The sequence below is a fragment of the Artibeus jamaicensis genome, unplaced genomic scaffold (genome assembly GCF_021234435.1).
Source record: "Artibeus jamaicensis isolate MK-2021 breed Jamaican fruit bat unplaced genomic scaffold, CSHL_Jam_final contig_426, whole genome shotgun sequence".
In the NCBI taxonomy this organism is placed as follows: Eukaryota; Metazoa; Chordata; class Mammalia; order Chiroptera; family Phyllostomidae; genus Artibeus; species Artibeus jamaicensis.
In genome coordinates this window covers 5,102,936-5,126,342 of record NW_026521826.1, presented here as the reverse complement: position 1 = coordinate 5,126,342, position 23,407 = coordinate 5,102,936, and the positions used below count along the sequence as shown (strand labels likewise).

The window sequence follows — 23,407 nt, the reverse complement described above, 5'->3', positions numbered from 1 at the left end:
AGAACATATTAAAAGAATAAAATGGCAATAAATAAGTACTTAATAATAATCACTTTCAATGTAAATAGCTTAAATGCTCCAATCAAGACAGAGGTAACTAAATGAATAAGAAAATAAAACCCATAGGTATGATAACTACAAGAGACCCACCTCAGAACAAAAGATACACACAGATTAAAGGTAAAGGAATGAAAAATGATACTTAATGCAAATGGAAAATTTTTAAAAGGTGTACTAATACTTATATCAGACAAAATAGACTTTAAAACTAAAGTAAGAGACATGGAAGGACACTACATAATGATAAAGGGAACAATCCAAAAAAAGAATATAACCCTTGCAAACATTATGCACCCAATGTAGGAACACCTAGATATATAGAGCAAATCTGATGGACATAAAAGGAGAGGTTGATGCTGAAACAGTCATAATAGGGGATTCTAACATCCCATTAACATCAATGGCTATATCTTCCAGACAGAAAATGAACGAGGAAACAGAAGCCTTCAATGAAACACTGGATCACATGGATTTAATTGATAGCTTCAGAGCATTTCATCCCAAAGCAGTAGAATATACATTCTTTTCAGGCACACAAGGAACATTTTCTAGGATAGACTACATGTTAGGATATAAAACAAGTCTCAATAAATTTAAGAAGATTAAAATCATACCAAACATCTTCTCTTACCATAGTGGTATAAAACAGGAGTCAATCACAAGAAAAAACTGAAAAGCACAAAGAGACATGGAGGCTAAATAACATGTTATTTAACAATGAATGTGTTAAAAATGAGATCAAGGAAAAAATGAAAAATATGTTGAAACAAATGAATATGAGAACACAACAGCCCCAAAATATATGGGACACAACGAAAGCAGTCCTAAGAGGGAAGTTCATAGCATTACAGGCCTACTTTAAGAAACAAGAAAAGTCTCAAATAAACAATCTAATTTTACACATAAAGGAACTAGAAAAGGAAAACAGACAAAACCCAAAGTGAGTAGAAGGAAATAATAAAGTTCAGAGCAGAAATAAATGAAAGAGTCTAAAAAAAATACAAAAGATTGGTGAAACCAAGACCCTGTTCTTTGAAAAGATTAATAAGATTAGCAAACTTTTAACCAGACTCATCACGAAAAAAAGAGAGGACTCAAATAAATAAAATTAGAAATTAAAGAGAAGTAACAACTGACACCAAAGAAATATGAAGGATTATAAGGAAGTATTATGAACAAACTATATGCCAACAAATTGGACAATCTGGGTGAAATGGATAAATTCCTAGAAACATACAATCTTCCAAAATTGAATCAGGAAGGCTCAAGAAATCTGAATAGACAGACTATACCTAGTGAAATAGAAGCAGTAATCAAAAAAATCCCCCAAAATGAAAGTCCTGGGCCAAATGGCTTCACAGTTGCATTTTACCAAAGATTCAAAGAAAAATAACACCTTTCTCAAACTATTTAAAAATATCCAAGTGGAGGGAAGACTCCCAAGCTCATTTAACAAGACCAGTATTATCCTAATTCCAAAACCAGATAAAAGCACTACAAAGAAAGAAAATTATAGGCCAATATCCCTGATGAACATAGATGTTAAAATTCTCAACAAAATGTTAGCAAACCCGATCCAGCAATCCATTGAAAAACTTGGGGAGGACTTCCGCCAAGATGGAGGCGTAGGTGGAAGCACCTTGCTTCCATGCACAACCAAATCTAAGAACAACTATTTTTAACAACAATAAACACAACCAAACCACACAGAAAATCGACAATACAGAGTCCAAAAAAAAAAGAAATGCTCAGCTAAACTGATAAGAGGGGCAAAGCCAGCAGCGAAGCGGGTTGACCCAAAAAGATCCCTTACCTGGTGGTGCGCAAGCAGCTGGAGGCGTGGATCACAGGTGCGGGCTAGCTACGGGCGCACACAGGGAAGAGGCATGGCTGGCTGTCTGCGGTAGGTCACGCATTTGCGTGCAGATAAACCAGTGAGAAGGCGAGCATTGAGACCGCAAGGCGCAGGGCAGCAGGCTCACACAATTCCAATCGGATAAACAGGCCGGGGCGAGTGGTAGGGCGAGTGGTGGGACGGGACGGACTGGGCTAGCGGAGAGGACCGCCATTGCTCCCTCTCTGACCCCACCCCCACACACAGCGTCACAAACCAGCGACCTGGGTGACCCCGCCCTGGTAAAGAACTAAGGCTTCGCTCCTCTTACCGGCGCAAACAGACCAAAAATGACTCAAGAACAACTCAGAGCCCCAGAGCCAATAAATCTAAGCGATGAAGAAATAGCCAAACTTTCAGATGCATAGTTCAAACACTGGTTATCAGGATCCTCACAGAACTGGTTGATTTTAGTCACAAATTAGAGAAACATATGAAAGCTAAACTAATTGAAATGAAGGGAAATGCAAAGGAAACCAATAATAATGGAAAGGAGACTGGGACTCAAATCAAGGGAGTATACCAGAAGGAAGAAAAAAAATGACCAAACAGAAAAGAATGAAGAAACAAGAATTCAAAAAAATGAGGAGAGGTTTAGGAACCTCCAGGACATCTTTAAACGTTTCAACATTTGAATTATAGGGGTACCAGAAGGGGAAGAGTCACGAGTGGAAACCTTATTCGAACAAATAATAAGAGAACTTTCCCATTCTGGCAAAGGAAAGAGACTTCCAGGAAATCCAGGAAGCTCAGAGAGTCCCAAAGAAGCTGGACCCAAGAAGAAACACACCAAGGCACATCATCATTACATTAGCCAAGATTAAAATGAAGGAGAGAATCCTAGAAGCAGCAAGAGATAAGGGGACAGTCACCTACAAAGGAGTTCCCATCAGACTGTCAGCGGATTTCTCAAAAGAGACCTTACAGGCAAGAAGGGGCTGGAAAGAGGTATTCCAAGTCATGAAAACCAAAGACCTACATCCAAGATTGATCTATCCAGCAAAGTTTTCATTTAGAATGGAAGGACAGATAAAGTGCTTCTCAGATAAGACCAAATTCAAGGAGTTCATCATCACCAAGCCCTTATTATATGAAATGTTAAAGGGACTTGCCTAAGTAAAAGAAGATAAAAAAGTTGAACAGTGAAAGGACAGCAAACTCACAGTTATCAACAACCACACCTAAAACAAAAGCAAATTAAGAGGACAGCTGGATCAGGAGTGAACCATAGAAATGAAGATCACGTGGAAAATTAGCAACAGAGGAGTGGGAGAAGGAGAAGAGGGGAGAAGGTACAGAAAATAAGTAGCATAGACAGTAGATAGAAAATAGATAGGGGGGAGGGTACGAATAGTAGGGGGAATACAGAATCTAAAGAATTTGAGACACGTGTTCATGAACTAAAGGGGGAAATGGTGGGGGAGGGGTGTGCAGGGTGGAGGGGAATGGGGGGAATAGAACAAATGTAATGGCATAATCAATAAAAAAAGTTTAAAAATTAAAAAAAAAATTGGCCCCAGCCAGTGTGGATCACTTGGTTGGGTGGTGTTCTGCACACCAAAAGGTTGTGAATTTGATTCCTGGTCAGACTACCTGGCAAGGTTGCAGGTTCAGTCCCCAGTCAGGGCACAAAAGACAACCAACATACATGTACAAAAGAAAACCAATCAATGTATCTCTCTCACATCAATGTTTCTCTCCCTCTCTTTTCCCTCTATTCCCCTCTCTAAAATCAATAAGCATGTCCTTGGGTGAGGGTTTACAGAAAAATTCATACACCATGATCAAGTGGAATTTAGTCCAGGGATGCAGTGTTGGTAAGGTTGGTAGAATATTAACAAATTAGTAAATGTGATAGCCCAAATAAACAAAATGAAGGATAAAGAAATCACATGATCATATCAATAGAAGTGAAAAAAGCATCTGATAAAATCCAGCACTCACTCATTCATGATAAAAACTCTCAGCAAAGTAGGAATAGAAAGAACATACTACCATATAATAAAGGCCATATATGACAAACCCACAGCCAACATCATACTTGATGGGCAAAAGCTAAAAGCGTTTTCCAAATTGGAAAAGAAGAAGCAAAACTGTCATTATTTTCAGATGTCATGATACTGTATATAAAGAACCCAAAGATTCCACAAAAAACTGCTAGAACTGATCAATTCATTCAGTAAAGTAGCAGATACAAAATAAATATCCAGAAATCAATTGCATTTGTATATACCAATAATGAATTATCAGAAAAAGAAACTATAAAAACAAACCCATTTATATTTGCCTCAAAAAATTAAATACCTAGGAATACATTTATCCACAATATAAAAGACCTGTACTGGAAAAATTAGAAGACATTGAAGAAAGAAATTGAAGAATATACAAATAAGTGGAAGCATATACTGTGTTAATGGATACAAAGAATTAATATCATTAAAATATCCATACTACCCAAAGCAATCTATTGATTCAGTGAAATTTCTACAAGATACCAGTGGTGTATTTCACAGAACTAGAACAAAAACTCCAAAAATGTATATGGAACCACAAAAGCCCCCAAAGAGCCACAGCAATCTTGAGAAAGAAAAACAAAGTTGGAGGAATCTCAGTACCAGATATCAAAATATACTTCAAGGCCACAATAAACAAAACAGCATAGTACTGGCATAAAAATACACATATGGATCAATAAGCAAACAGATACCCCAGAAATAAACCCATGCCTTTATGGTCAATTAATATTTGACAAAGGAAGAAAGAACATAGAAGGGTAAGTGTAGTCTATTCAAAAAATGTTGTTGGGAAAATTGGACAGATACCTGCCAAAAAAGAAAAATGAAATTAGACCACTTTCTTATACCATACACAAGAGTAAACTCAAAATGGATTAAAGACTTATATGTTAGACATGAAACCGCAAAAATCCTGGAAGAAAACACAGGCAGCAAAATCTTGAACACTTCTTGTAGCAATATTTTTTTCTGATATATCTTCTTGGGCAAGGGAAACAAAAGAAAAAATAGACAAATGGTGCTACACCAACAAAATGAGAAGGGATCTCATATATATGGAATCCAAGGAGCAACCTAAACTAACAAACGAGACAGAAACAGACTCACAGATACAAAGAACAGACTGACAGCCATTAAAGGGGAGGGTGGTTGTGGGGCTGGGTGAGAAAGGTGAAGGGCTTAAGTAAAAACAACTCTCTGAAAGATGTTACTACTATCTCCTGATTGTACATCTAAGAAAACTATGGCACAAGCGAGGTGCACAATATCCCACAGCTAGTGAATAATAGCTGCATTTGAACCCAGGCTATCTAATTTCACACACTCATAACCAGGAGTCCATTCGCAACATGTGTCATTTGCAAAGCAGGAGTCACAAGTTATAACCTAAAAATGCCTGTCTGATTCTCCATTTAGAGACAAAAATATAAAAATTATTCAGGACAATTAGCTTTATAAAAATAATATAAAAAACAATTCCAAACAGGTGGTAAATGTTTTTGATGATATAGAATTAAATTAAATTTCAATTTACATTTTAATATGTGTGTGTGGATCAAATGTTTTTTTGCATATTCAAGCTTCAATTGAAATATGAGAAAGTAAAGTTAAATAAGAGTAAAAATGTATACGGATCATTATTAAACTGGCTTACAATAAACATTGTTGCCCAAATTTTCACATTGTATTTCTACCACATGAAAAATTATAATTATATGCATTGCACAAAAGAAAACCTCACAGACACAGACAACAGCGTGGTGGGTACCAGAGGGAAGGGGTGGTAGCGGGAGGCAGAGGAGGGTAGAGGGCGATAAATGGCCATGGGAGGACTGAGGCATCAAGAGGTGGTGTCACTCAGCTAAGGTCACACTGTTGGTGGGTGAAGGGATGCAGCTGGGATCGGAACCTGGGCCTTTTTAAATCCAGAATACATTTAGAAATTAGAGAAAATAGTGACTCAATTCCATGCCCTGAAACAACTTAAAATCTCTATATTTCTATCTGCACAACTAGATATTATAAGGGTTTTTATGTTATTGGTTTCATAATTATTTTTAAGAGTGTATAATGTTCTAGTAAGTAATTTTTCCATAAATTAATGAACTATTCTCTGTTCTGAAAAGTGGGTTGCTTTTCTTTCATTATTTGCTTGTTTTTTGCTATTATAAATAATATTTCAGCAACTACCTTATTCATTTAATTTTTTCATGTTTTTGGATGATAGCTGGATTATAATCCAAAGACATGATTTTTCATGGTTTTGGATTATAGTAGAATAGATTCTCAGACATGTGATTATTGGGTGAAGGGGCATGAATATTTTAATGGTACTTGGTATATGTTGGTAAATTGCTTTCTATCAACACTCTATATAAGAATACCAGCTTAATTTTGTCCATTCCAACAGTGAGAGTATCATAAAAAAAAGTAAAAGAGATGCTTTTTTTGTAATTTTGCATTCTTTTTTATTGTTGTTCTATTATAGTTGTCCCAGTTTTCCTCCATTGCTGTCCCCTGCCCTACCCACTCCCCACTCCCCACTCCCACAGACAATCCTCACCCTGTTGTCCATATCCATGGGTCATTTATACATGTTCCTTGACTAGACCTTCTTTCCTCTTTTATCCACCCCCCTCTGGTCACTGTCAGTCTGTTCATTTTTTTCCATACCCCTGTTTTTATTTTGCTCATTTATTTGTTTTGTTGATTAGGTTCCTCTTATAGGTGAGATCATATGGTATTTGTCTTTCACCACCTGGCTTATTTCACTTAGCACAATGCTCTCCAGTTCCATCCATGCTGTTGAGAAATGTAGTTCCTTCTTTCTTTCTGCTGCACAGTATTCCATTGCGTAACCATTTTTTGATCCACTCACTTACTGATGCGCACTTAGGCTGTTTCCAGCACTTGGCTCTTGTAAATAACACTGCTATGAACATTGGGGTGTATAAGTTCTTTTGAATTGGTGTTGCAGGGTTCTTAGGGTATAATCACAGCAGTAGAATTGCTGGATCAAAAGGCAGTTCCATTTTTAGTTTTTTGAGGAAATTCCGTACAGTTTTCCACAGTGGCTGTACCCATCTGCATTTCCACCAACAGTGCACTAGGGTTCCCTTTTCTCCACATCATCTCCAACATTTGTTGTTTGTTGGTTCCCTAATTATGGCCGTTCTGACCAGTGTGAAGTGGTATCTTATTGTGGTTTGCATCTCTCTGATGGCTAATGATGCTGAGCATCCTTTTATATGTCTCTGGGCCTTCTGTGTCCTCCATTTCTTTTAATATAGTTAGACTGAACATTTATTTCACAAATTTGTTTACAAGTTGTACCTTCTATTTTGCTCATTTCTCTGTTAGGAACTTAATGTCTTTTTAAATTTTTGCTAATTTATATGGGTTTTTAATAAGATTTATCTGCCACATTTTGACCATTTTCCCCAGACTATTGTATACCTTTTTAAAATGAGTTTTTAAAAACATGCAGCCATTTGAAATTTGTACATATCCAAATCTGTGCATTTTTTTCTAATTCTTCTTCATCCTCTTTTAAGGGCATTTTCCTTCTAATTTTTACCCTAATGGTTGTTGTAAAACTGTGTTTAAACCAACTTTAAAATAATGCTGAATAGGTTTTCTGATATCATTTATGAGAAATCTTTGTTCTCTAATATTTTTTAATTTTATCTTTTTATAGCTTCAGCTTTTCTATTTTAAAAGGTATTTCCGGATTATCTGTTCCATTTGTAGGGACTAACTATTCCTGCATGATTATCACCTTGTATTAATTCATGTTGTTGTTTTTTTGACACATAGAGAGAATGAGTTATATGGAGTACTACAGCCTCAGAATAAAGTTTTGGTTAATAGCATGGGCTCTGGAGGCAGAAAAAATGGTGGTGGAAGGAAACTTGACTTATGGTGGTAAAGACACAATACAAGTATAATATACTCATATTATAGAATTGTACACCTGAAACCTGTTGAATTTTAACCATTGTCACCCCAATAGATTCTGTAATAAATAAATAAATAAATAAATAAATAAATAAATAAATAAATAAATAAATAATAAGCACTTATTGTGAGCATATTTTATATCACTTACAGTGCCACTCATGGCCCCAAATGAGAAGAGAGTATGGAAAAGAGAGACAGGTTTCCCCAAGTCACCCTGTTCCCTTCTCATTGTGGGGCTAGAATTCTCTAACTGGGCACAAGTGATGACAGACAGCGAGGAGTGGATAAGGGAATTCTCTTGGCATCACTGCATTTCATATATTTATTCTAAACAAGGTTTTTCAGCCTCAGCACTGTTGGCATGCTTGTTGCAGGGAGCCACCCTGTGCATTGCAGGTTGTGTGGCAGTACTGCTGGCTCTGACCTACTACGTGCCGGTGGCATCCTCTCTCTCCATTTGCGACAACCACAGATGCCTCCAGACGTTGCCAAATGTCCCCTGGGGGCAAGGCGGCCCTGAATGAGAAGCAAGTGCTGGGCACTTTGCTAGATGCTGAGCAAATAAAGGTGAAAAAGATGTAGGCCTGGCCTTGTGCACTTGACCTGAGCACTGTGCTTCTCAAACTTCAGGGTATAGCGAGCTTGGGGTGGGGGGTCTGTTAAAACTCAGGCTGCTGACTGTATGCAGCATAGGATATATAGTCAATAACACAGTGACAACTATGAATGATACCTCTGACACCTCTAGACTTAGTGGGGTGATCACTTCATAAGGTATATAAATGTCTAATCACTATGCTGTATACCTAAAATTAATATTATATGTCAAATGTGATTGAAAAATTAAAAAAAAATAGAAACTCATATTCCTGAGCCCACCCCTTGGTTTCTAACTCAGTGGGTCTGGGTGGGGGTGGAGGATTTGACTTTCTAAAGAGCTCCCAGCTGATGCTGGTACTACTGGCCGTCCAGGAGCTGAACTAGTAGGTTCCTGTCTTGGTGGTGCTGATGGTCTCCACTGCATTTGTAGCTGAGAATACAAATGTTCTCTTCTTATGTAGTAAAACTAGTTTCCCTGAGGATCACAATCATTTTGTGTTTTTAAATTGAGAAATTAGACTTAAAATGGGCTACTAAACCCACAGTAAATCTAAACTCTCAGGAAGAAAAACAGAGGGTCTCAAAAGCTAGAACAGCCATGATCAACCTTTTTCATCTCATAGCTCACATAAAAAAATTCTGCAGCACACCGAAGAATATATTTCTTGCCAATGTGGCAAAAGGTAGGTATAATTTTGATTCATTCACACTGAACAGCTGTTGTTATGTTGGCTGTTGTCATTTTTTTTTAATTCGACAATCTAAGAGAAAAAAAGGTCAGTGCCCTAACTAAATAGTCAGGTATCGCATGCCTTTTTTTTTTTTTAAAGATTTTATTATTTATCTTTAGAGGGGAAGGGAAGGAGAGAGGGAGAGAAATATCAATGTATGGTTGCCTCTCGTGCATCCCCTGCTGGGAACAGGCCTGCAACCCAGGCATGTGCCCTGACTGGTAATCGAACCATGGCTGTCTGGTTCGCAGGTCTGCCCTCAATCCACTGAGCTACACCAGCCAGGGCAGGTATTGCATGTTTTAAAAATTCTTATAGCACACAGGTTGAAAATCACTGAGCTAGAATAGGTGCTCAGTTTTATAAATTCATTCTGAATTAACAGAATAATAGTTAGTGGGCTAATCTTGGAACCTAAATAGTATCTACTATCACAGTTCCCATGGATTCTAAGCTCCAATTACAGATGTACTTTTGCAACTACTTATTTTTAAGTTGGGGATATTTTTTGGGGTGCAAAAAGAATATGTGGGTGACTCATCTCCACCTGCACTCACCTGTCTACCCTAGAGTGGCAGACCCTCGCTCTGCCTCTTCCTTTTCATTCTCCTGGTCCTCATCCCTGGTCCCCCTGTCCCTGCATCTGCAGTACTCTTCACGTGATGAGCAGTACCCAGACCAGCACTGGCTGTTGTGGCAAAAACAGGGAGGATTCTGTGTGCATTATTTTGTACAAAATTATTAGTTCGTCTATGGACCGAACATTGCTATTTCCGCTTGCTGTGGTGATACTACTAAATACTGTATTTTCTTTGAAAAGTGTCACACGCCCTCAGGAGGAAGTGGGGTGTGGTGTCACTGGTGCTGGGAGGACAGGGGTGTTTTGTTGCTGGTGTACTCAGGAGTGACGGCCCACTTCACCATTTCTTGTTTTCTCTGACTGTTATGAAGTCCATCTGCCTTAACTGGCCGCATCACTTTATTCACAGGATAAGAGAGCAAGTAAGTGGGATCCAGGTTCCCCAACCCTCCCACCTTCTATGACCACTTCTAGACAGGACTGGGCTACCCCATTCTGAGGCCCCCACGCTTGCAGAGAACAGGGACTGTGTCAGTTTGTGGATCCAGTATGGTGCGTTATACGTAGTAGGTAGGTTATGGAACAATGGCAAAAAAACAGGTGTGTGTGTTGCTTCATGTACTTAGCCAGTACTTTCCATGTATTCTTGGCTGCATCATATAATCGACTAAGTTACCATCATCATCGGTAACCAATTTTCATCATGGAAAATTTCTAAGGATACTTTCAGAAAGTCCTATGTGATAGCAATAGCTACCTTTTCACCAAACACTGTTGTAAGCATTTCCCATGAGTTGATTTATTTAATCCTCATAACAAGTCTGTGAAATGGGTTTATTATTTTCCCCAGGTTGCAGATACAGACGCACAGTCACAGAGATTAGGTCATTTGTCTAAGACTATGCAGTTGGTAAAATCTGGCTTTCATACCATAGTCGTCTCGTTTACCTACCTGTGAGTTCATCCGCATGTCCTCCAACTCCTATGTCCCCATGCCTTTTTGGACACTGCCATGTAAAGGCCAGAGGATAATGGACCAAGTGCCCGGGTATGTCGGCTTCACCTTCTCAGTCAAGGTACCCTGGCTGTGATTTGGCATCCCCGGTTCAGGTGGTGTGCTTCTCTCTGAGCACCTGACTGGCAGGACTAGAACTCTTCCTCTGGGGTATCAGAATAATTACAATGCATACTGTGTCTGATTTAGACCTACTGGGTTGGTGAGATGGTACAGTCACAGAGAAAACTGTCTCTTTTTCCCCTGACTTTGCTGAGATATAATTGCCAATTAAAAACTGAGTATGTTTAAGGTATACAACTTGATGATTTGATACACATCTACCTTGTGAAATAATCATGACAACCAAGCTAATAAACACATCCTTCACCTCATATAGTTATTTTTCTTTTCCTTTTTTTTCCTTATCTGTGTATGGTAAAATTTACTTTTAAGAGTAAATTTTTCCCTAACTGGTATGGCTTAGTGCGTGTCACATTGTCCCACAAACTGAGGGGTCACCAGTTCTATTCCTGGTCAAGGCACATGCCTGGGTTGCAGGCCAGGACCCCATTTGGGGGTGTGCAAGAAGCACCAGATCAATGTTCCTCTCATTCATTGATGCTTCTCTCCTTCCTCCCTCTCTTCCCCACTCTCTAAAAATAAATAAAATCTTTTTTAAAAAGAGTACATTTTGATGCAATGAACAGAACCAGAAATTAAATTTGCTACTTATATGAGGCAGCATCTTGGAACTCAGTGATTACTGTAACTATGGTTAGAAAATGGTTCCAAAGGGATGGCATCCTGGGAAAATGACCAAGGTCAGCGGTGTTGACCTCACTTCCGAAAGAGAGCTTGAGTTATTCCAAGAAACTTCAACTTTGTGTATAGTACCCTGTTTATAGTCCTCTCTTTTGAACTCTTCAGATTACAGCCATGGAGGAGAAATCTCATTAAACCACATGTACTAACAAAGAGAAACATCAAGTTAGCACCTCAGGTAATTAAGCAAGTACATAGTCAGCAGGGAGGGTGCTGAGCCAGCTTGTGCTGAGAATTGTGACAGGCCTTTTCTAGTTAGGAACTGTTAGAGCAGATGGAAATAATCTATGGGGAAATCTCCATGCTTTCACTTCCCCTCTGACCTAACCTTAAAAGGCCTTTTCTAACAAGAAATAATTGACTAGTTTGGGTGGGACACTTAGCAACCAAGGCTGGAACCCAGGTGCTGCCAGTCCTGCCTGTATGACCTTCAGCGAGCTGTTTACCCACTCAGCCTTGGTGTCTTATCTGTGGGATGGAGCCTATTATACCTACCTAGTGGGCTTGGTGAGAAGATTGAATACTATCAGCTTCCTAAAGCTCTTTGCAAAGTGTTGTGAATTGTAGGGGACCTAATAAATAAGCACTCTGGGCTATGCTTGTGCTTAAAACCAATGGAGAGACAGCTCAGGAGTCAGGAAGATGGAGAAGAAAATGTTAACTTGACAAGTAATAAAGGCTAGATTGGTGGCTATGGCCAAAGTGTTGAATCAAATAGGTTGGTCACTGTTCACAGTGTCCTAGGCAGTGCTGGACAATGGCCAGGACTGAGGCAGATGGGCCCCATCACGCTTATGGCCTGCAGAGAGGAGTGGAAAAACATACACTCTGAAATCAGCAAACCCCCCACCCCCAGAAGAGAGGAGGGGGCTGGGCTGGGCAGGCGCCATCTATTTTTCTAAAATGCATCCATCAGATAAATTGCCCCTCTTACCACAGGGAGCAGGAAAGAATTTCTGGATGAGGCAGCACATGAGTGAGGTCCCTGTAAGATGAGGAAGTCTGCTGGACTGCAGTCATGCATGAGAGATGGACAGAGTATTCCCAGCAGGAGGAATGGTATGAAAATAGAGCCGCCGAGGTGGGGAGTTGGGTGTATTCGGCAAACAGAGAAGTTGAGACAGGCTACCAGTCAGTAGTGTGGGGAGGGCAACACGAAGCCAACACGTGGAGGCTTTTCAATTACAGGTTGAGAAATCATGATTTAATTCAGTGAGGACTTGAGCAGTTTTCTTGAGTATTTGTACACTTTGTTTGATCAGAGCTATGCTTTAGTAGGACTAGTACCATGTCACATTAAAATTAATGTCATAATATCAATAATGTCATCCCGGGTGCTTTATTTTCTATATTTCAATATTTGTTTTATTTCTACACTGTTTTTCAGGTGGGGGGGAGGTGTATTATATTAGTCGGCTCGAACCACCATAACAGAATACCAAAATATTTTATTTTAGCTGAACTGATGCACTTGGAAACCAGTGAATGCTTTTTTTCCCCTCATTTCCAAGGTTACTACTGATTCTTTTATGTTCTCCCTGTTTCATGTTAGAGGGTTTTGGTATTTCTGTGAGACTCTTCCTCTATCACCAAGATGTCTGCAACTAAATTACAGCAATATGAGTGCTGTCCGGATTTTTTTTAAATAAAAAAGTACACTCATTCTTATTTCATTCGCTGCAGGGAAAGAGATTCCTGGACCTTTTTTAGCTGATGAGAATACATAGCAGGTCTACTGCTTCCTATTTCTATGGGATCTTGTGCCATCACCTATTGTTATCTGATGGTGATCCTAAACCTCACTGTGAAAGCGGTTGGCAGGTTTGAATTGTGGTAAATGAGTCAGTCTAGGTAAATAGGTGAGTCAGCGCCCAGGGAATCAATTGACCAGAGTTCTCAGTTCAGTACTTAATCTTGCATGACCTTAAACATGCCTCTGAGCAATTACACTTGAACATCTACCTGAATCATAGCTACTTGTTACAGATGGATGAGATCACACTTAAAGGTGAAAACGTTAAGTAAAGATTCTCTACAAATTTAAAGGACATATTGTAATGATATTTCACAGCTGGGATATCAAAAGCACAGAAGATTGCATGGACATACTGATAGTTCATCATTGTAAGTGCCGGCATGAGACGACTCTATGAGAGGGTAATACATGATATAGGAGAGATACACAGGGGGAGCTCAGTGGCAGAGTACAGAGGGTGGTCCCATCATTCAGGCCAGATATGCTTTACTTCCTTCCTGCCCTTTTTTGGTACAACTAGTAAAGTCAATAGAGTCCATTAGAAAATATGTCAGAGTTGCAATAATAATAAATAATAATAATAATAACAACTAACATTGAGAGTTTATGGTACGCCAGTCTCATTTAAGCACCTCTGTGTATTTGTGCATTTCATCTTCATAGCCCTTTGAGATGAGTAATAGTATTATCACCATTTCCCAAATGAGAACACAGGCTTAGAGTGGTTAAATAACTCCTGCAGATGAGCTGGTAATGGCATCGATTCGCCACCTGTAACAATTCAGGGGACTCTTCCTTCATATTGACTTCCTCTGTAACTGTCTGCCACCTAACTGGACCATATTGTACCCCTGCAGATAAAAGAAATGCACAAAGATTAGGAGCTTATGTAAAATGCCGCTTTTGAAAATTAAGTTTCTTAACAAAAATGCACTGAGCATAAGCTACATATCAGACAGAGGAATCAGCCCTGGAGGGCTCAAACATGATTAAGACATGGTCCCTGATTTTAGAGCTCACAGACTTATGTGTGTGTTTGTGGGGGCAGGGAGGGCCAACATGACCCAATAAATATAGTAAAGTGTTACAGGGAAGTATGGCCATGTGAACACCACACCCCACAAAGCTGATGAAAATGTCCAAAGAAATCTGATAACAGAGAAAACCCTTTATCACAGCCAGGGTCTGGGGAAGTAAGGCACCCACATGCCCTCTGTGGGGAGGCAGTTTGCTAGATGGAATGCAGATAAAACTAGAGGGACTTGTGTAGTTTGAGTCACAGCTCTCTTCTGAGAACCTGTGGTACCCAAGGATTAAGTAGGAGAAATCCCAGTGGGGCTCTTCTATATCCCACAGATTTGGGGACTGAGGGGAGACAAAGATGGAAAGTGGGAGTGACAGGATCTATCATACTCAGACTTTTGAAATGGCAGAGGTGAGGTAAATAAATTTGACAGGTGCTGTCTCACAGTGTACCCAGGCACCCATGGGAGCCCGGAAGGCCAAGTAAATTCCACCAAGATGTATTGCAGGGATGATGATGAAGGCAGAAGGAAGAAAGACGTCAAAGAGGAGGTAGAAATGGAGCAGGAGCTTGAAAGGTGAGGGAGTGGTGGGGTTGGGGGGAGGATAGAGGATGGAGTAAAATAGGAGGGCACTCCAGGAAGAGGGAGCAGTATTACATCACTAGAGCTATGGAACAGCATGGCAGTTGGAGAAATGGCAGTAGTTCTGCCCAGTCCAGAGGAAGTCCCTCGGGCTGCAGCATGAAGGTCTGCCCAGAAATGAGAGGTGCCTGGGCCTGCATAGGGAGACCCAGGGTAAGCTGGTAGGATGAGTCAAACCAAAGCATATGCAAAATTGAGCTAAAGCAACCGTGAAGCAGGGGAAGGAGGTGGGGATGGAGACAAGCAATTTGCTTGTGGTATGTGAGGGGAAGGGTCACGTCTGAACAGAGTGCTAGGCTGAGGGTCTTGGTACTAGTCACTAAGCTGGCAAAAGAAAGGGCAGATTTGAAAGGAGGGACAATGAGTTCCCTTGGGAGGGTTCCCAGGAGCTGTCCAGGAGAAAACTGAATGTGTGATCTTACTGCTTAGAGGAGAGGTCTGCAGAGCGAGCCAGCCCCTGAGCTCAGGTACAGCCTGGCCAGCCTTATACACACACTGTCTGCTGTAAAGGGTGAAATCACCCTGAATGGCGAGTAAAGAGGTGATTTATGAAATTTACACTCACAGAAAAACTAGGGGAGGACAGCCTGATAGATCCTATTCCCCTGCATGTATTTTTGTACACAAACAATTCTCCTTTCTATTTTAGCACCCAGGGAAATCCCCTTCCTCTTACCATCAGCTCTGAGCACAAGAAGCCAGTTCACAAAAGCTTTCATGTTAGTTTCTTCCTTTTGGGTTTATTGCACATCTTCTTGTCTCTTGAGCTATGCCTATACACATACATATGTGGTGTGTACTCAAAAGAATGATGGAAATTTACACTCCAAACTCCCCTGTATAAAAGTGCATGATTCATGTTGTCCTTGCCAGCATTAGGTAAGAACATTTCCAAAATACTTTCTAATTATGCAGGTAAAGAAAAAATATTATTGTTTTTATCCTGGCCAGATGACTCAGTTGGTTGGAGCATTGTCCCATGTGCCAAGTGGTTGTGGGCTCAATCCGCAGTCAAGGCACATATCTAGGTTGTGGGTTCTGTCCTTGGTCGGGGGCACATACAGGAGGCAACTGGTCCATGTTTCTCTCTCACATCTGTGTGTGTGTGTGTCTCTCTCTCTCTCTGTTTAATCAATAAACATATCCTCAGGTAAGGATTTTTAAAATTATTTTTATATTTTAAATATTTTAATTTTCATTATTGCAATTTCAATTAAGAATTGAATATTAATATATCTTTAAAGAAATGCATTATCAAATTCTAATGTTACTTTATTCTTAGCTAGTTGCACTGAAATGTAAATTTTCAAAAGAGCTAAAATACAGAGTAAAAGTTGTTTTATTCATCTTCAAGGCTCTAGTTCCCTTTAGTAAATTGAAGAAGCTACTCCTGATTACTTTAGGATTTGAAATTAATATTTTATTATGTGGATTTGCAGTTTCCTAATGTATACTCTTTGTATTTTATCTATATGATCTTTGGATTTATACCTTGGCTATATTATCCAAGGTATAAATCCAAAGATCATATGGATACCTTTGAATCCATACCTTGAAATGCCAAAAGCATTTTTTTTTTTTGGTTTTTAAATTGTCATATGACAAAATGGACCTTTGTTTTCGGTGTATAATTCTGTGGACTTAAGTTTAGACGTCTGTGAGCACTACACACTCAGGCTGCAGAGCAGCTCCATCTTCCCTAAAAACGTGCCTGTGCCGTCCCTTTAGAGCCAAACCCACTCCCCTACCCAGATGATAACCACTGATATTTTTTCTCCATATCCTTTTGTCTTTTCAAGAACAGCATATAAATTATTAGTAATTTATATAGTATCTTGTTTTATTTTTCATTTCTTAAATTGCTGACAAGGCTGAACACTTTTCCATACAATTAGTCACAACTATGTCTTCTGTATTTTGTACAGTTTGTGTTATTACCACTTGCTCACTTGGGTCATAGGTAGCATTTATACAAATTTGCATATGCTTGTTATATTAGAATGACGCTAACTCATTTTCTGTTGTACTTATGATCAATATTGCCTCTGTTAGGTCTTTCACTTTATGTTTCATTATTTTCTTTAAATGTACAAGGCCTTACAAATAGTAATATTATCCGATCTAGTAATATTACAGTACTCTAGTGATCTAGTCTGGTGCATTATTTCTAATCTTTTTAAGTTGTAAAAAATGCTTAGCATAGCATATTTCTAGTATGGAAAAGTTAGAAACCATCTAAATGTGCTGTCCCTCCACAGAATGTCAAGCAAGAATTAAAAGGATGCTAACAAAAATAATGTAGTAACACAGACAATTTTTATGGCAAAATGTTGTTAAAAAGCCAAATATAATCCCGTACATACATATGAGCACAACACGCAAAAAAAAGAAACATGAAACCTGTTAATTTAAAAAGACTATAAAAATACCTCAAAACAGTAACAGCAGTTTGCTTTATTGGTGGAACTGTGAGGAGACGTTCCAATTTTGTGTGTTTTCTTCATTTTTCCTAAGGATCACTTTGTTGTTACAGGAGGGGAAAAATTTCTAAGTAGCTCAAAAATAAAATGCAAACTTTGGCCTTAAAAAACACACCCCTGAGCTTGGGGCTTCATTAGATGACGTGTGAGGTTAAGCACAGCAGTGTCGATTCTGTCTTCTAGATGTCAAAATGTCAGATCAGGTCACTGGGACTAGACCTTTAGAAAGAAGCGGTGGCCTGGCTCTCAAACAAGTGTGCGCATCAGGTAAACTGTCAGCTGCTGGCAGCTGAGTGGACAGGGCAAGCGAATCTGGTAAACGGCAAATGAATCTGAAATCTGATTAAATAGGGGGCCAGCTGGTGCCTAAAAAGCCCTGTGGGAGGGTTTCACTGCATCTCTCGCCCATACATAGGAACCCTGGTTACCCTAGAGGTTTCTTTCTGTTCCCAGACAGCTTTTCCCAGGTGCATGTTAAGCTGCTGTCATCTAAGCCTGAACCTAGCCTGGAAATAGCAGAATGACACATCCCTCACTAAAGGTCACCATGCTTGCAACACAGGCCTCATAAATCTGTGATCCCTCCAGACTGGAATAACTTCCTTATCTTTACTTGTTTTGAGGAAATCTTCAGTGAGTTCACACATGGTAAATATTTTCAATATTTTCTAATGAGAACAGTTTCTGGTGATTTTTCCTGCTTACTAAGAAATATTGATTTGCCCCCAAAAATCTATGTGGCCCAGGAAAAGGGAGTCTCTAAGAAGTTTTCTCGAAAGAATTCTGTTATTAGTCCGACTCCTGCCCAAGAATTCTAAATTCAGAGAGTCGAGAGGGACCCTAAAGACAAATCTGAAAAGTCATCTGGCTGGCCAGGTGGCTCAGGTGGCTGGAGCATCATCCCATATGCCAAAAGGTTATGGGTTCAATTCCAGGTCGGACACATACTTAGGTTGTGGGTTCAGTCCCTGGTCCAGGTGCATACAGGAGGCAATAGATCAATGTTTTTCTCTCACATCAGTGTTTCTCTCTCTCACAGATGTCTTTCTCTCTTATCTCTTTCTCTTCCCCATGCTTCTCTCTCTAAAATCAATGACCATACCCTTGAGTACTAACAATATATATTTTAAAAATCCCTGAAATTAACAGCAGTTATCAAGAGCCCTTTATTTGTCTCTCCCTAGGTTCAGAACACCCAAAAGATCCAAAGACGGCCAGCTTCGCAGAGGCTGAGGAACTTTTACAAATCTGCCAGATTCGGGATTCTGGGCCCAAGATTTCCAGTGATGTCATTGATTCTCACATCTGGATTCCTATTACTCTGAGTAGTTTTCTTCCTTCCTAAAAGGTAGAAAAGACAGCTCAGGCTTTGATCTTGTTAGCTTTGACTTACTTAAGAAAGTTCGGAAAAATTCAGGAGGAGAAAACAATTCAAGAATCCAGAAGAAGCAAAGAAGTAACTTTTTCCCTGAATACCAGATGATAGTTTCAAAGTAATGGAACCCCATGGAAAAGTAGGTTTATTTAAAAAAAAAAAAAAAAGGATGTTTAGTTGAGAAAAGTGTGGCCAGAGAAAGCCAGGAAAGGAACACAGCCCGTGTAGATTCAGACTAAAATCCTAAAATGTGTGGCCAAGACTATAATTTTTCACCTACATCTCTAGGAAGGCATAATTATTAGTTGATTGGCTTTTGTAAAGTATTTTGTTTATCCTTACACAATAAAGCACTCTTTTATGGTGGTCAGTGATTGGGTTTTTTTTTTAAGTAGTTCATGATGTTCAAAGGCTTATTTTATATGCATGTATATAGACAAGTTCACACCTCTATTTGACTGTGAAGAAAGCAACCTTTTTGAAATGTCTGAAGTAAATAGGGATCAGCTGCTAAGTGCCCAGAGCCAGTTCCCCCACACACATAAATAGCCCGTGTAAGAATTTGCGGTGTCATATTTAACTGGTGTGACTAAAATAGACTCACTCTTTATAAACTCATTTTCTTATTGTTAGTTGTTTCCTGAGTACCTACTTGAATAATAGAAGGAATAAAACATTGGGGAAAGTTTGCCTCTCTCTGCAACTATTAAACGTAAATACATTAAATTGAGTGGAATTACAATTCTAGCTGAAGAAGTTGAATAAGCGCAGACTTCCAGAAAGCCTCCTTCCTCGGCAAGTCCATCTGTGGTTTGGGGTGAGCCCAATAATGTACTTCGCAGAAGGGGAAGTGAAAGCATTTGTTGGAATGGATAGTTAAACCATTTGAAGCCGTGTCTATCGGCAATAAAGCACTGGTTAAGTGGAGATGGGACACCAGAAACAATATATTTTATAGCCCCTCAGACAGAATTTGTCTTTTGTCACTTTTGCAGGGAGCCACCATGTCACCATTTCTTCGAATTGGTTTGTCCAACTTTGACTGTGGGTCCTGCCAGCCTTGTCAAGGAGAGGCCGTTAACCCTTACTGTGCGGTGCTGGTCAAAGAATATGTTGAATCAGGTAAGCTTGAATGGGTCCTCCAGGAGGGGGCGGTGGAGGGAGATTCTGCTGTGAACTACAAAGCAAGGACTCGTGGGAGTCTTCAAGGTCTTCTGGTTCACCCTAGTTTTACAGTCCAGTAAACTGATGTCTGGGGAAGCCAAGACTTCCTCAAGAGCATATGGGCTTGGTGATCACCTCGAAGTAGCCCCAGGTCTCCTGCCTTGTGTTCTAGTTCACTGGACCATTTCTCCACAGAAACAAAAGGAGCAAAGGAAAGGAGAAATGGGTTTGAGGACTTTATGTGAGGAATTAATGGGAAAAAATCTAGGGTGCTAAAGTAGAACATGGGACCTACATTGTCAAGTCTGGTTGCTCTCAATGATTATGAGATGAAGAATTAGCTCTAAAGATTGGTCACTGTTTTTTTTTATTTGGCTAAACTTTGATGAATGTTACAAAGAATATATAATTAGCCATTAGAATCCAAATTTCAGAAAACTTGATGTTTTGTGTTTACTAAGCCCCAGATCAGTAAAATGATAGTTAGTGCTTTGTCAAAGTTAAATGTGCACAGGCAGGTCACGGTGAGGAAGTGTGACAGTCTTCCAAAACTCCGTTTGTGGGTTTAGATCATTCAATGAAAATAATCCCGTTCTGTCTGGAATCTCTACATGGTCACTTCAGCTGGCTTCCATTCTCCTTCTCACTCCCTCAATGTTTTCTCAGTCCTACCACCTTCCCTATTTCCTTCCATACACTTTCGTTGTTTCAGCAGACACTTTGTCGAGCAGTATGATTACCTTCTGCAGACTTGCAGTGACAATAGGAGCAATTTACATAATAAGTATTTATGGGGCTCCGACTGTGCACTCGGACCGAAAAACTGCTTTTCTTTTAGCCGAGGACAACAGGCAGTAAACAAAAATATACTGTGGTAAGTCATGTGAAGTGAAAAAAAACAAAGCAGAGGAAAGGGGAGAGAGAAGGATTAGGGACAGCGAGGTATACTATTCTGTACAGGGTAGTCCCACAAAGGCCTCTCAGGGGGTGACATTTACAGATGCAAGGGAACCCGATTTTGCAGGTGAGAACCTCAGCTAGCAAGATGTTGCCAGCTCAGGATCCTGGGCTTCCCAGCACTCCTGTCTTAGCTTTGCCCTCCCTTAAAAGACTGTGTCCTGGTTGACTTTGTCCTTCCTGCCACTGTGACTGCGTCAAAGCTGAGACCTTCTGAATCATCCTGATTTCCCTTCTGACCAGATTTCTTTCCTGTTAAGTTAAAAGTGAGAGCAGCACTTGCTCCCAATCTAAAACCTTTCAAATGTCACAGAAATCTTTGAAGTGTAAAATGTCTGAGTTTTTCAAAGCCGCTTTGGACTTAATGGGTCTCCTGGATCCCAGTTCTCTTTACAACCACAGGTCTCTCTGACATTTGCCTCCAGAGACCTTTTTTAAACATTTCTTCTTCTTTTGGTCTTTGAACTTGGTCTAATCAGCCCTGTGGATCAAGACCTTGTCAGAAAAGAAGACAACTTTATTTTTTCAAAAGGTTAGCCTGTGGAATGTGGAGGTTTTTGTTTTTGATGATTTTGATTTGGTTTTCTTCTGAAAAGAAATCTCTTTGAACATTATCATTCCAGTATTACTTCTATAGAATGTAAACACACTTCCACCTTGGAGATGCGAGGCTGCCTTTTCCACGATGAATCAACAGAACAGAACAGGGACAGATGTGACCCAGTGCTAGGAGGCTGGGAGCCTTTGAAAAAATGATGAAACTCACTGTAAATAAACAGACAGGATCCTGAGTTCTGGTCCTTTATTTAGGTGATTAAAAACCTAGTGAGCAAAATTATGAGTAATGCCTTGCCATTGGAACTTCTGCTCTTTGTCAGGTGTGGAGAAAAGTTATGGTCAAAAAGAATTATGAGAAGGGGGGTCCTCCAGGTTCATGGAAGTAAAATGTTACAGTGATAGTTAATATTGCTGTTGCTTGTGTTTAAGTCCAACCTCCACTTCAATTTCTCGTAAACAAGCAATAAAAAAGCTTCCCCTTCCTGTTCTACTCTTATCATCATCATCATTTTATACCTCTAATAGCCAGGTTCATCTAAAATTTGAAGTTTCAGTTTATTCAAATCTTTGTATTCCTCCCAAATAATAATTTAGCAAAATCTAAATTCCTGTTCCACTTTAGCATTGTGCATTGGAGAGAAAGGGCCATCAGAGTCAGAACTGCTTTGTTTCCAGGCTGTAAGTGGATTTTACCTTTCGTTTAATCAACATCTCTGAATTGCTAAATCTGCCACTTCCTGTGCTTATTGTCACAAGAAACAAACACTCAAAGACAGCTGCAGTTTTATGCTTCTGACATGATTAAAGAACGACTACTACCAAAATTCACTCTGGATGAAATATATGACAACACTATTACACTCCCACTGGTAAACTCTCCCAATCACTTGGTGGCTCTGGGAAGGTTTCTCTTAAACTTCATCATCCTGACCCTGGTCCTTGTTACAACCCCATTTCCAGTGCTCCTACTGGCTCGCCCTTCCTCACTGCAGACCTGTACCTGCTCCACAGACTCACTCCATGGCGGAGGAAAGCTGCCACCTCTCTGAGTTACTTGTTAGTTTTTGCTTAGGTTGCATGATGCACAGTTCATGCAAAATGTATCCTCACTTGAGAATTGGAGAAGAAAATAATGGTTCATTATGTTTTAAAGTTTTTGCCTCTTACCATAAAGAATGGGGTTTCTTTAAGTCACTCTGCCCTACAAAATATACTAGGCTTAGTCCCTGAGTTCTTTTTATTTGCTTAGGTATTCATACTCACAGTGAAGCAACTAACTGTTGAAGAGGAAAAACACAGAGTCAGTCCAAGGCACTGTCAGATTTTTGTTGCCTAAATCATCCTGATTGACTTTTACATCTCAGTACATTACCTTGCATGTAGAACTTGGAAGTGTCTCATTCTGTCCTGTGTCGTTTCTAATTGTCTTATGTGTTATTTTTGTCTCCCCAACAGAATTATATATCCTAGAGAGCAGATGGAATGAGTGTCACTGCTGAGTTGAATTAAATTTTTTCCCAGAGCTGGCTAAAGGAGTAATGAAACCATATCTTTCTATTCCTAGAGAATGGGCAGATGTACATCCAGAAAAAGCCAACCATGTACCCTCCCTGGGACAGCACTTTTGATGCCCATATCAATAAGGGAAGAGTAATGCAGATCATTGTGAAGGGCAAAAATGTGGACCTAATATCTGAAACTACTGTTGAGCTCTACTCCCTGGCCGAGAGGTGCAGAAAGAACAATGGGAAGACAGAAATATGGGTAAATATCTGAGTTACGAGCTCTATT

General features: G+C 39.7%; 1 protein-coding gene across 1 annotated transcript in view; it reads left to right on the top strand.

Moving 5' to 3' along the window:
• The first annotated feature begins 18,901 nt into the window (after positions 1-18,901).
• The window catches only part of PRKCQ (protein kinase C theta), a 71,730-nt gene continuing 67,224 nt past the window's right edge, over positions 18,902-23,407 (top strand). Inside the window, 3 exon segments of the mRNA XM_053665792.1 lie at positions 18,902-19,076; positions 19,933-20,059; positions 23,181-23,380. Of these exon segments, the coding sequence (XP_053521767.1) occupies positions 19,059-19,076; positions 19,933-20,059; positions 23,181-23,380 (345 nt within the window). The 5' untranslated portion in view covers positions 18,902-19,058.